Source organism: Ixodes scapularis, unplaced genomic scaffold, assembly GCF_016920785.2.
Source record: "Ixodes scapularis isolate PalLabHiFi unplaced genomic scaffold, ASM1692078v2 PGA_scaffold1__304_contigs__length_218370807, whole genome shotgun sequence".
Lineage (NCBI taxonomy): Eukaryota > Metazoa > Arthropoda > Arachnida > Ixodida > Ixodidae > Ixodes > Ixodes scapularis.
Window position 1 is genome coordinate 13,269,671 of NW_024609846.1, and position 14,655 is coordinate 13,284,325.

General features: G+C 41.3%; 1 protein-coding gene across 1 annotated transcript; it reads left to right on the forward strand.

Moving 5' to 3' along the window:
• The first annotated feature begins 1,216 nt into the window (after positions 1 to 1,216).
• Positions 1,217 to 9,295, forward strand: LOC8029525. The gene is made up of 4 exons (XM_029978009.4): positions 1,217 to 1,493; positions 2,753 to 2,787; positions 6,303 to 6,410; positions 9,040 to 9,295. The coding sequence occupies exons 1-4, from the start codon at positions 1,448 to 1,450 to the stop codon at positions 9,124 to 9,126; spliced, it is 276 nt and encodes a 91-aa protein (XP_029833869.3). The 5' UTR covers positions 1,217 to 1,447; the 3' UTR covers positions 9,127 to 9,295.
• Positions 9,296 to 14,655: the final 5,360 nt, after the last annotated feature.

Sequence of the window (14,655 nt, forward strand, 5' to 3'; positions counted from 1 at the left end):
AACTGACAGTGACTGAAGATAAAAAGGTAAAGGAATATTTCAAATTACAGTGGCACGAGGTATAGTTGGAGCTGACAAAAATCTGGCCTCTGAAACCCTAGCTTCATTTAAATTCAAGCTCCCTCCTTCTGTCTCATTTAGAACCCTGTGCCCAGCACCCTGGGTGGGATCCCATCAAGTTCCAGCCCGGTTAACAGGTTGCAGGGATGTAGCCAGGCACTCATTTTTGTTCTCCTGTTCCTTCCATCGAAATTACAAATAAAATGTATTTGCGGTATAATTTGCATTGAATACTTTCATATTTACCGGCATACAATACTGACTTAACGTTTTGCACAGCGAATATGGCTTGTCTGCTGCACATTTCTTTACAGATGTATTTATAGTGTTCTATTGAACACTATAGATACATCAGAATGGAAAGCTGTATGCCCACTAAAATGGCTGCCGAAAATAGTACAACCCGCTGTGGAAATCAGATGCCCAAATTGAAATAACCAGAGCATAGGGTGGGGAGCCAATATTGGATAAGCCAATGATTAAAGTTGAATGCCATTATTAGTTGTAAGACCCACAACCGACAGTGGTCTTGTGATGGTTTAGCTTATGGTTAAATTGCGGCCCAACGTTGGCTTAAATGTTGGTTAAATGACGGTCCAACGGTAGTATGAATGATGGCCCGATGTTGGTTTAAATAATGTTTTAATCGTGGCCCAACATTGGCATTAGTGAATGGTTCAACGTTGGATTGGGCAGCGCTTTCAAGAAAAACAACCTTAGGCCAATACTGCATCCAATTTTTGCCAGTGATGTGCCGATGTTGGTTCAACAATGATGTGCTGCTTTGGAGTCCTACTTTCAAAAATACAATAATTTAAAAACAAAAGGCACTCGCTTTTTTTACTGACTTGAGGTTAACATCATGAGACATCACGAAAAATAAATTTAACAAAAATAGCTGTAATGTGCATTTTTGCTTTCGCTCGCTTGGGAGGTTTTTATATGCATTGGTGTACGTCTAATTTAGAACGTTTTACATATGCGCCACATTGCAGACCAATGGTTGTTTACGGGAACGAAATTGAAGAAATAGTGATGATGACATTTATACTAAAAGAAAAATATATAAACGAAATAGCTACTGCCGAGCTTCTGCGTAAATAGAAGGTTATGAGTGGGCAACTCACGTCGAAAAAGGGCAACTTTTCCGCAAACAGACAATATCCCCAAACACCAAAATGTCAGGCTTCTGAAAAAGGCAACAACTGAAAAGCGGCGATTCCTAGAAAATAGAATCTAGCGAAAACGAAATTATGAACCATGCAACATAAGGTCACAATGTGTTTCTCTTTGCGACCTTTAACATAAACACAACAAAAAGCTGACAGTGAGTATATATTGAGAGGTTTCAAAACCCGAATCACTAGCTTTTGTGGTTACAGCGACAATGCGTTTCAGTTGCATTTTGGGCCTTTTAGCAATGTGCCTCGTTGGTAAGATTTATAGCCTCCAGTTATGTAGGGTTGTAATGAGTTCATTAGATTATGTCTAAAATATTCTAAATGAAAGTTTTTAATGTTTCGTTTATATTTATGCTAACTGCCTAAGATATCAATATAGAAAGAAAAACGTTTCCGAATGATATGATATCACAATTTCGAATAACGTCCTATAAATATGGCTAGCCTAGCCCCTATATTTTTAATCGCTCAATCACGTTTTGGTGATGAATACATTACGTAGCTTGAAAATGGTTAAATATAAAGTTTACTACTTCCACAAATGTGCTCCCCTAGCTCAAGGCCACAACAAAAATATACAGCTTTAGATCATTTACCATTATACTGTATCTTTGAGTTGCTTTAGTGATGTTAGTAGCATAAAAATTAATTTAGTCACCTCGGAGTTATGTATAGCAGTTAGTGGAAACAGTTATCGCGACCATTTATGATTTGCAAAATATATTTTTCTGCCATCATCGATAAGGACAGCCGATCAATTATTTGCGATGAAATTTAACTATAAATAATAAGTATGATAAGAGTAATTACAGAACGCAACGTTGAATGCACCAATACGCTACAAATAACGTTTTACAGAGTTATTTATATTTAGTAATTTTCATTAAGATTGTTGCTAATTGTGATCTGCGGGTGGTGTCACTGACTAGACAGCACAATTATAGCAGTTCTTACGTGGGTCCCAAAAAACTGTAACACATTTCTTACGTGTTTCGAGCGCCGGAATGAGAGCTACCAAAGGAGACGCTACTGTGTTACACCTTTGTTCTGGGCACACCATAATTTTGAGTTATCGGGATGTACTAAATGTAGCATTGCTCGAGCGAAGCAGGTTGTTGCGAGTCCTAAGAGATCTATGAACTCTCCACTGCAAGTCAGATTGCGGCATTAGCCGATAAAATGGCCAAATAACAAATATCAAAACGAGCAGACGAACAAAATCAGCGACACCCTGCGGTTTTTAAGCTAACACTGATTATAGGCTATCTAAAGCGACTTACTTCACTCAGCAGTGGTAATTTCACCTCAAATGCCGCCATGCTTGCGTTACGTGTGAGCTGCACACTGGCTGTCTTCTACCGGTGACATTGACTACCGGCGCCCAGGATGAAATCTTCCGAATGATTCTTAACTCAACCAAAATTCCCAAGGGCCAAAATCTACTATAAATACTTGGACGACTGGACGAGTTAATTCTTTCGCGCAATATTTATGATATCTTTTTGTTACAGCTAAGGCAGCTGAACCGGATTGCACAAAGAAATGGGTAAGAGAAGATACATTGTGTCGCTTAATTTCCTTTCCATCTCTTGAAACATAAAACTTAAACTAATGTAGCGATGCAGCCGAGTTGGTTCATGACAATGGAAAGTATAGATACAAAGCATAAAAAGAGGAAGACGTAGAGAAGAACAGATGACGGGAGGTGACTTCTAACTTAAACTGTAAATGCATTTTAGAGTTAAGAAATGGGTACATAACAAGTAATTCGAAAATGTACTTCTTGAGCGAATGCAAAAGTAGTCGAATTGTCGTCAAGCAAGTCGGCCACTTTGTGTAAAATTATGGCATAAGTGACAAGAAATCTTTTTTATTTGTCTTGCTATAACAACAAACATATACCCGCCGTATCAGTCATGTATTCAATTATACATTCAGGGCAATGACGGAGCTCGAAAAAAAAAGTTTTTTTTTTCTAATCGGTTTATGTATTAGAAAAACATATATTTGTACTTAGCTATTTATTGTGAGCACCCGCAATACTGTATCTGCGTTAGAAAAAAGATTAATAGTTGTATAAGAACGTCACACAATTAATTACTGAAATCGTTAATAAAAGCGTTGTAACTTATTCTTACAAATTAATCACTTCGTTTTTCTTTAAAAAAATGCATATAACCATATTTTGCATATAACCAGATTAAAAATGCATAAAACCATTAAAAAAATATAACCATATTTTGAAAGAAAAACAATTTTACTCGTGGTGAGTCCGTATTTTTTAAATCAAATTTAGAAGCATTCAAATGTCAACTTAACATTTGAAACTGACTCCTTGTTTTTTCTGGATGTCAGCTTGGGTACTTCAAATGTCACTACGCCGTCATAACCCTCTGCAAATATTGAGCCTTTTTCATTGTGGTTATACTTTGACGGCCATAATTATCAAACTTAATGTATTCTAAATTAAGAAACCTCATTCACTGTTTCGAGTTGATAAAAATTATAATAAAAGTAAAAAAGGAGAAAAAATAAATAAATAACATGTTTTTACAATTCTTTGTAATTCGAAATTAGACCGCATTTCTTGAGGATGAGGAATGGATGGCACGGAGGGAAGGGTGTGCCCCTTCTCCTCTTCCTCTTCCCTCCTCCTCCCCCAAATAAATTTCTCCCAAAAGTTTAGCGGGGAAAATGACGTCACATAACTCGGTGGCACGTCACCTATGCACAAAATTCAGTTGCTCCGCTAGATTTAGCGGGAAAATTAGCGTCACGTAAAATCAACACAAATTCAATTCCCTGCAAAATTTAGCTGGGAATCATTTTGGTGTTGAGGTCACTAACGTTAATTTTCCCGCTAAATCTCGCGGAGAAATTGGATTTGTCTGTTAAATCTAGAGGAGATACTGATTTTCCACGCTAGATTTAGCGGGGAATTGTATTAGCGATGAGATCAAGCGACGTCAATTCTCCGCCTATATTTAACGCGGTTACGCCGACGCCGACGCCGACGCCCACGCCGCCGCTGCGAAACACGGGAGCGGGTACCTAACAGCTGCGCTTTAATTCGTTTGACTTAAAGGGGCCGTGCAACAATGTTTGGAATACGGTCGATCAATCGTGGTAGTTGTACCTTGTCACGAACGGATTAAAGAGCTGAAAATAAATTTTGCCTACACACGTTTGTTCTTTAGAAAAAGAAAGAAAAGCTCGAGGTATACCTAAGTATTGCGTAGGAGTTGTGGCAGCGAAAGCATGCTTATGCGGTTTGTGCAGGTGGGTTATATGGCCAGGCGGACATTATGTGGCTGGCTAATCTTTGGGAGAAGTGGGCTAATTAATTAAAATTCGTTAATTAACCTTTTTAATTAGTGGAAATAGGCATATGGTTCTAATTAAAAACCTGCTGTGCGTCATCCAAAACCAGTCATTTTTAGAAAAAAACTTTCAGCATGTCAGAAGCGTAATAGTGCACTAAAGTTACCACTCGTGGAGCAGGTACAAGGCTAGCGGTTGCGGTAAGGCGCCCGCGCAATTTTTCCGTCTCATATCTAGCCCCAGCCTTGTACCTGCTCCACGGGTGGTAACTTTAGCACAACTGCGCTTCTCACGCGCTCAATGTTTTTTTTTTTTTTTAAGTGACTGATTTAGGGGTTTTGGGTGACGCTCAGCAAGTTTCTATTAGGAACCTTATGTCTATTTTCAGTAATTAAAAAGTTAATTAACAAATCTTAATTAATTAGACGACTTGTCCCAAAGATTAGCCACCCACATAATGTCCGCCTGGCCGTATAACCCCCCTGCACAAACCGCATTAGTGTAGCTTTCACGGGCCTTTTTTTTTTTAAACAAATGTGTAAGAATAAAAAAACACCCTATATATAATATATATATATATATATAGAGAGAGAGAGAGAATTTTTCTTTTAGGACATACACATTTTTTTAGGAAAGCCCGGAAAGCTACACTAGTGCTGTTTGTGCAGTTGAGTAATACGATTACGGTACAAAATATACGGGGCTAATCGTCAGAATAAGCCTCATAATTTACTCAAAATTGTTCATTAGCATTGTATCGAGTGAAAATAAACACATAGTTCCAATTATAATAGTTACAACTTGCAAAGCTTCATCAAAAACCACTAAATCAGTAAATTTAGAAAGCTTTGAGCGCATGGAATGAGCATTAGCTCACTAAATTTGCCAGTCGCGCAACAGCAAAAGAGAAAACACGGATAAGAGCAAAAGAAACCCCGCGAGAGCGTTATGGCTCAGGTGGCCTTGCTCCTGCAGCTCGAGTCGTACCTTTAGCGCTTCACCCTGCTTTCCCTGTGCTCTAAGCTCCTTTTACTTGTTTGATTTGGCGGTAACGTATTTTAATTAGTTATTCGACTTATCGTGACGTACATTTTCCTTTCATATGTCCCCCTGGCAATATAACTCACCTGCACAACACGCATTATTGTAAATTTCAAATTTCTTTTTAAACATATCTGGAAAGCCTAAAAACACCCTGTATAGTCATTTTGTACCCAGCATTAGTTGTCATTTTATTTCATTCTATACTCTAACGACCTAAGAAAGACTTGTTTAGAACGACATTTTGCTCTACCCTTTGTTGATATGGCGCAACAAAAGGCGTTTTTGCCTGAGAAGCAAAGATGTATATATGTATAAAACAAACTCCTCTGTTTTACTGATAAAGTCGAGAACTCATTTCCAATTTATGGCTCGCTTTGCTAGAGTTTAACTTTTCTCAATTAAATGAATTATTAATATGATTTATATGCGCACTATAATAGCCGTACACGTGATACTCTCAATTATATAATAGAGGCACTGTTAAAATAGATTAAATAGAATACCGCTGTTGAAATTGACCCATTGAGTTTGCAGTTCGGCGTGTCATTAAACACTAATATAAAATAATATTAATTAACTTAAAGTTTATAATCGGCTGCATATATAAGGCAGTTTGTAATTTTATTGTTCTTGCCAATTCATATTTGTTTACGAATATAAATACAATTTCTTTAGCCTTTCACATTTCTCTTTCAGCCAGTACTTTGGCCACCTTGTCTTTTTATTTGCCAACATGGAAGTTGGGGGCTTCATTCTTGGCCAAAATTTACCCTCGAGCATAAGTCGAACGGAACGTCTTGCAGGGTGCGTATAATTATTTTGGTATAAAACCGCCGAATGCACTGTCAGTATATTTGAAATATCTGTGACTATTCATAATAGACAAAATCATAAAATATTACTTCGCTACATTTCAAGTTCCTGCATTAAGATAGCTCCACCCAACTGATTATAATAGCTGTCAGGTTGAGAACGTAAGAGTGGTATACTTACTCTTGCTGCAAGCTTATTAGATTCGAGAACGCCTCGGCGTTTCGTGAGCCTCCAGTATGCACGCGCAGCCCAAGCATGGCGGAAGGCAACAAGCACGCGCCAGAAGCCGGGCATCCGAGAGGGACGCCCTGCAGTTCTTATCTTTCTGTTTTTGTAATAATAGTTCAGTTTCTGTTTTTTTTATATAAATATTAGGGCGGGTCTATAGCGTCTCTTGCGGTCAATGTCTCCAGAGAGCGCGAGCTTCATATTGATTTGTGAACATTACGCAAAACCCCTGCTAAGGAATTCTATTAGTCGTCCTACTTTTTGTATGTAAATTCATACGGACATTTTATTTACTCGGACCTTAGCTAAGTTGCTTTCCCATAGTTTTGTTTTGCGCATAGTTTCAAATTCTCTAGAAAAGATATCGAAAACTTTAAGGAAAGCTCGCGATCTTTTTTGAAAAATTGCAGTATCTTCGACACTTCGGGTTGCCTCGTTGGGCAGAAAACGTAGTCACCGTATTAAACGGTCGAGAACCAGTTTTAGCAGCCGCTAACACGAGCTATAGGAAACTGAAATAGGGATTCAAAACCGCTAGGTTATGTTCACTAACAACCTAAAAAACATGAGGCGTGTTCAGTCCCTATCATCTTACTGTCACTTCGCAGTCAATAAAATTTCGTTTTTAGCCAAAAGAACCTTGAGGGACTCACAAACCAAGAAGTGCGAACATAATAACCCACGCTCTGCGCTTCTCAAGCTGTCAGTAATTAAAACTGTCAACATCGCTCACGCTTGTAGTACTGGCCGAGACTGTGACCGTGTTGTGAAGTTCTTGAGTCGGTCTCAAGAATAGATTATATGCTTGCGACCAAAATAAGCTTTTCGAACTAAAAGCCGTATAAACGCTTCTGGCCTAAGTATGGGTTTTGATCTCAGAATACAAATTACCTACACGCTCATTGGATTCCACGTATAAAAATGAATAAACAAAGAATAAGTTTTTACACGTATTATTAACCGTATGATTCATTCTATCGGTCATGATGCAAGTATGTTTCAACAATGGGAGGTGTTGGGCTATTTGGTTTGAGATGAACATCTTGAAAAGAAACAGCGACAAAAAACTTGGACAAGAGCAAAGAAATATACACGACAGGACGGCGCTGAGCCGTCCTGTCGTGTACGTTTCTTTACTCTGTCCAAGTTTTTGGCCGCTGTTTCTTCCCAAGATGTTCAAGTATGCTTCGCTCCTGGTTGTCTTTTTTGCCTCTGCTTCACGTCCCGAATTAGTTGTTCGTGTTGTTGCAGTTCTTTTTCTTAATTACTGCAAACGCATTACAAACGAAAGTCTAAAAATAAAGGTTGATGTGTTTTATCCCTTCCTCGCTAATCATTAGGCGGAAGAAGATCCTGGAAAAAAAAAAGATTTTTATCACCTACGTTGCCAAACTGATTTCAAAACTATCTTGAATCTCGCGAGAGCAATTATTTCAGAATTAACTAACATCTAGAATGACAAGAAATAAATAAATCATGACTGTTTTTTATGCATGGCGTAGCAGATTGAATGAGAGCGTAAAGTGCATTGAATTTACTGTCACAGTAACTTGCAAATAAACAACTTCGTCTGACACTGTTTCGTTCCACATTAACGAACAAAACGTCTGACAATCAGCCACTCTTAAAACCTTTCTCAATTTAGTGTTTCAGTTTAAAAGTTGTTTGAGAGAAGGCTGCGTCCAATTTCAAGTTTCTATCTCGAGTAGAAATAATAGTCCTACCTCGTCTAGCATTTTCTGACTTCTCGAGCAGTTCCCGTTTCAATTGTGTATGTTACATGTTGGAAAACGGGTGATTTGATTGACGGACATTCTTAGATACTCTCCTTTTAAAAACATCGGCAAATTATCAATACTCACAGTTAAGTAATCACTACGCGGCTCACCCAACAGTAACATTCCTTTCAATTCAATTTTGGCACTCTTTAACAAGAATGAAAGAGTGATTTGTTTTCTTCTATACTTATATTCAGAACATGGTTACAATTTTATCCTTAAGGGCACACTGCCTCATTTATAAAAACGTGTAATTTCATAAAAGTTTTCTTTTTTTTTCAAATGGGTCAGTTTTAGATTAAGAAAAAAGAGATCCAAGTAAAGGAAATGTGATAGACCACATAATCCGGAAGCGTTTGTAAACCGCAGTTTAAGCATCGCATCTCTTTCCTCGACGCGAAAAAAAAACAATTAGCGGAAGCTTAAAACACACCGCGTTATTTAATCATAGAAACGCGTTGGAAAAAATTATTAGTTCATAATATTTCAAAAAAGTGATTGTGCATGTTTGCTTATAACGGCAAACACCAGTAAACAAATACGTTGTATTGTGCGATATAAGGCCTATCGATGGTCTTAAAATTACACTTTATATTGTGGTTTTTCTTCTCCAGAGACATTTGGGCTTGAGTCGTGGAGTATGCATGAATGGAAGATGTGTAAAGCCTACGGCTAATATGACATCGTCGCTTCCTGAATAAACATGCATAACAGGGGAAAGCTTTCAAGGAGTTTCTGAGAAGCGGCCCAAGAGACTTTACATAACTCTTTGCTTAAAAATCTTTTATAAGTATGTTGCACTGTATACCTAACAGAAACACTAAACCTGTGTTTAATATTAAGGTAATAAAATAAAGTATGAATGGAAAAGTGTGTGTCTAATTGACGCCGGCTGACCCAAGAGGAAGCCTTTTTTGTGACTGCCCGGCAAAGCATTAAAATGTACGTACCTAGAATGCTTCGCAAATTATATAACGAGTAGTCATTTAAGAAAAGGCCCACTGGCATGCCAAGAGATCTTTTGTAGGCTAACATTGGTATCTATACCAACAAAGAGGTGCAGCTCCAAAAATATTGAAGATACTCAAGCTCTAGTTTGTGAGAGAGAACGAAAGAGGGATGCATCCTCGAAGACATGAATATGCAAGGGCAAAACGTCGTTGCCTTTTCCTTGCGAATTTTAAAGATGGTACAAGAACTAATCCCAGGAACGGGATGAGGAACTTTGGTGGGCAATACAGACCTTCAGATGTCACATCTATTCGCCCTGCTCTTGAGGTTTTTCGAACACAACCGACGATATTCCCAGAATATCAACCTTGTTCCTTCAGTTCGTGTTTCTCTCAGGTAATTTCATACTATCTACCAAATTCAGTCCGAACGTAATGGTATATGTACCTACCTCCGGAAAAAATAGGTTATTCCTGCAGCTTAGAACGCTTATTTCGGGGGCTTGAGGCTCCTCTATATTCTATCTTCTAACTTATTTTTTACTTGTGTTTTAAAGCTTTACCAGGTAACTGGCGAGGCCTGGTGCCGTTTTAATGACGCATATACACTCTTAGAAAAAAGGGTACGGATAGTCCTCCCTTACGGGAGGAACGGTCTTGTAACCTATGTTCCTTTAGAAAGGGAGAAACCTTCGTCCCTGAAGCAGGGGAGCAAAGTTCCTCCGTCGCTTGCATCTCAATATGGCGGCCCCGAATCGAGAAAATCGAGCCCAATAAGGCTTGACGAGGACGCTACGTCTCTTGTACGGAACGAGAGGAGCAGCAAATAAGAGCATAACACGAGCTTTCCGCGAACTGTGTTTATTTCCGAAGCCAGATTCCCGCCACAGGCGTTTCGAAAGCAGTTACTCAGTCTTCTCGTCGACACCACTGCGATGTTAAACGGAGACAACCGATACCGGGTTACTTCGTGCACTTTGCGTCTTACCTTTGGTGTTCCTCGAGTCACAATTCCTTCGTCAACCGCACATCACGGAGAAGGGCAAACTCACTCCGCGAAACCAAAAGCCGTTCTCGAAAGAACAAACTCGAAGCAGCTGTTTATCGCGTAGCGTGAAAGAAGGTTAAATCGCTAGCCACCAGATGGCGGGGTCAAGCAGAGTAATTGCAAGTAGCTAGGCTAGGTGGCCGTAGGTACCGCCTAATTCATGTTCTACAAAAAATAATTTGCTTCTCTCAGGCCACTCTGCGCTTGAGGATCCTCTGCTATACACACACCACACCCATTACACTTATCACAAGCATCAGGTGAACATACATTAACACATGCACTGCACATACAAATATCAATACAACAGAACACCACACTAACCCGAACACTACTCCCGTGTTCTGTGTTTCCGTCTTTTATACTGGTCGTTTTAAACGTGCGGAACTTTTCGGTGACTCCCTAAGCAATAAAAAATATTCCCAGCATGCTGATTTTTTCCCAGCAATGTCATACCTCTGAGAGTATTTTGAACGGCTCAGGGGATGAATCTCTTATTAAAAAGTAAACGCTCGATCACGCCGTAATTATTTGAAAGTAATAAATCAAACCGCTCCAATGCGGTTCGAAGTCATGAGTTTGTTTCCCCGCACGGAGCGTCGTAGCCTGTATTTCTATTGTAGTGTTTGTTTTTCTATTTGTGCTGTTCGCGCAAAGCTGCAATTGCCGTCTTGAATTAATCTCTGTAGAGCGGATATTCACTCAGCTGGAAGTGATGCTTCACGGGCTGAGAAATCGCTTTTCGATCAACTTGAATGCAGTCAAAGCCGCGACTTGCGGCAGGTGTTAAGTGTACGGAGCTACGCCGTGGTGAGCCCCAAAACTTCTAGCGCTCATCCAAGCGTGCCACTTAGAGGGCAGTTTCTCCAGGAACCGTAGTATATATTTAAACAGCAAAATAAATGGTAGCTTTTTTTTTTCTCGATTTTACCTACTATTGTTTTTTAATGCTAAAATTCCACACTGTAAATATACGTACTTTCCGTCACGATTTCGTACTGTTGTCCTTGCCCCAGAGCGCAATCGCTCTCGGGGACAATACAACCAACAGTCACATTGGCCACTGTACGATAGGAGCCTATACTGCTCAGACCAGCGTTCCAACATGACTATCCGCACGTTGATCGATTGCACGTAATCCCTCAAGCTGTATTAAACTTTTTAATGTAAAGCAGAATGTCAAACTGCGACACTCTGCCCCCTCCGATCACGGCCCGACCAGCGGCATCAATGCCCGACCGTTTACGATCTCCTCTTGTTGTTACACCACTGATACGCGAACACACGGTCACATCGCTGATAATTCCAGTCTTCCGTTCACAACCCACAACACTGCCATCACGATGTTTCAGCTATGTTGCTGACACGCAGAAACACAGAACCACGTTGAACGCCGGTTGCACTCGGCATCGGAAAACAGAACCGAACTCAGAAGGGAAGGCACCCAGGCAGCCGGCAGCAACACCTGCCTTTCTTGGACACAGTTCCTGCGGTTTCCATAACGTCGAAAACGTCGACACAGGTCCGCGTGCTTTCGCTACTGTAGTCTGCAGTGCTGCAGTGGCTGTAGTTCCGGTAGTTCCGTGCCGTGCGAGTCAAACAATCCGGAGACGGCCATTCCCCAGTGTAGGTGGCACTGCTGGCACTGTTCCGGAACTTCGCTGTTTCTAGCGGCTTCGTTTGCTCGTTTGATAAAATTAGTGATAAAAACGTCAATGCATCCGAAATGTTCTGCACGTTTAGACTAGAAGACGGAATTACAGGCGGCCTTCGCTGCTGCTGAAGCTCAATCAACTCAACAGCTATTTATTAAACAAAGTGCGCGACCTGCTCGAGAAACGAAACCGAAAGACGATGAGTCGGGAGGGCGGAAGCTTTCACCCGTCTGCCTGGAGAAGGAGAAAAAAGTTTCGTTCCTCCCCTTTTCACGTGTCCGCTTGGGGGCGCGTCGGTAGAAGGGAGGAAGAGGCGCCGTTGCTACTTTTTTCCTCCATTTTTTCTTAGAGTGTAGCTAGCAGAAAATTCGAGCAGAGTCGCGGGAGCTAGACCGCATACAGGATGTTTTTTTTTAAGATATTTGTTTGGAAAACACTTCTTATGAGTTGTGAATGCAAAAGCATGCCACCTGCGACGTATTGCTTAGGCCTCGCATTGTCGAAGCGCCTGGTCCTCCTGCCGTCTGCGATGCTTTGAATCAAAATCTGCTTGCGCCACCCGACGGCCGAGCACGCGCTCTCGTGAAATGGCCGCGCCACGTTGAGCTCGGCCGTGCAACCACTCCGGAGCCTCCCCGTGCGAGCTCTGCTGGCACGGCCGGCCAGCCGCTCCCTCTCACCGGCGGTCGGGCAGCTGCGCAGCCATAGAGATGGCTTCTCTGGTGGCGTTCCTTGGAACTACGCCGCGCGAGAGCCAATGGGAGCCGATCGCTGCTTGAAACTGTGACGCGCGCCAGCCAATGGGAGCTCATCCATCAGATTGCTGCTACACCCTGAAAAAAGCCCGTGCGTCTGCTCTCCCGCACAACACTCGGAGAGCCAATCACCTCAGCTTACGGAGGCAGCTCAGCGAATGGCGATGCCGAAACATATGTTTAGACTAAAAAACGCAGTCCGAGTTGTGACATTAAGCAATGCAAAACGTCACGCTTGCATTGCTTAATGTCACAACTCAGACTGCGATTTTTTTGGTCTAAACATATGTTTTGGCATCGTGATTCGCTGAGCTGCCTCTGTAAGTTGCGGTGATTGGCTCTCCAAGTGTTGTGCGGGGAAAGCAGACGCATGGGCTTTTTTTAGAGTGTAGAGAAGACAGGGGAGTTTAGGGGCTGTTCGGCGCGGCTTTAAAAGCTGATAACGCCGGTTCGTTTCATGGGAGAGTTAATGCTTTCGCACTAAAACGCCGTAGAAGCTCCAATGATACGGTTTGTGCAGGTGAGTTATCGGTCTGGGCGACATATGTAGAGGAATACTCGTCACGATAATTTGGTTAATTACCTAATTTTTGTTAATTACATATTAATTAGTGTAGATAAAGATATGGTTCCAATTTCAAACCTGCTAAGGGTAATAAACCACCACGTTATAAGTACATTTTAGAAAAAAATGCGGTGCGTAGGAAGCGGGGTGGTGCAAAAACAAAAACGCGCCCGCGCTGTTTTTCCGTCTCTTTTTTAAGCGTTCCTTATCGCCGGTACGGCACCACTTGCAAAAGTGTTAACTTTAGCACACCTATGTGTTTCCCCCCGCTCGAAATCTTTCTGAAATTTACTTGCTTAGTTTTTATTATGCCACTCAGCAAGTTTCTTTTTTGAAATCATATGTATATTGTACTAATTAAAACTAATTAACAAATAAACCAAAGCGCTTGATATTATGAGTGTACTGTAAATGGCCTATTAACATAATCACGAAATTATATTACATACCCCCAAAGTTTCCAATGTGTCATCATGTCACAAAAACGCAGAAACTCAGAATAAAAGAACTGACCAGCGCCTTTTTATGGGTTGCAAGACAGTAAACAACTTCCTTTGTTTTATTTCTTTTTTTTTATGGAATCTTAAAATTCGACTATTGGCGAGGAGCTCTAACTTTACGTTTCGCTACGTCCACCTTGTATTTTCCAGTGTTCTGTGTTTACCAACACGAGGCACGGGCACTCAATTCTTTAATTTGTCTTTCTCGATGGAGCTCGGCGCAATGATTGGGCCAGACTCGTGTCCTATTTTGTTTTCTTTTCTTTTTTTTTTGCGTCCACGTTTGGTTACACTGAGTGAACAGGAGCCCCATCCGAACTCTGACGCAACGCTCGGTCGGCCACGTGAGTCGAGCGCTGCATCAGGGCACAAACAAATAATCTATGGTGTTTTTGTCCGTGTCGGCGTAGTTCCCAATTCAACCACTAGGGTCCCGACGGTTGGTTCTCCTTTCCAAGCGCTTGCTTCACCCTATCCGCGAGCTAAGTCAGAGCTACAAGCAACAACATCATGGTGGGCTAGATGGGGGGGGGGGGGGGGGGGGGGGGGGGGGGGACGATTGCGCTAGCGCAAGTCACTCAGTGATTCAATATGTCGGAGCTATGGTGGGTGATAGCGTGGCGGCGAGCCATCAATAAGAGGATAGCAGCGCCACCCTGCACTAAAGGAAGTAGAAGGTGAAAGAAGTATAGGGTGTCCCAAGTCACCAGGCTCAATCTAAAATAAACCGTAGAAATCGACGCCTCCCTGTACCAAT

Bases quoted from the DNA above. Each gene is read 5' to 3' on its own strand.
- LOC8029525 (XM_029978009.4), top strand. From the start codon at position 1,448: ATGCGTTTCAGTTGCATTTTGGGCCTTTTAGCAATGTGCCTCGTTG. The intron at 2,788-6,302 runs GTAAGAGAAGAT...TTTCTCTTTCAG, and splicing joins CGGATTGCACAAAGAAATGG to CCAGTACTTTGGCCACCTTG. The intron at 6,411-9,039 runs GTGCGTATAATT...TTTCTTCTCCAG, and splicing joins CGAACGGAACGTCTTGCAGG to AGACATTTGGGCTTGAGTCG.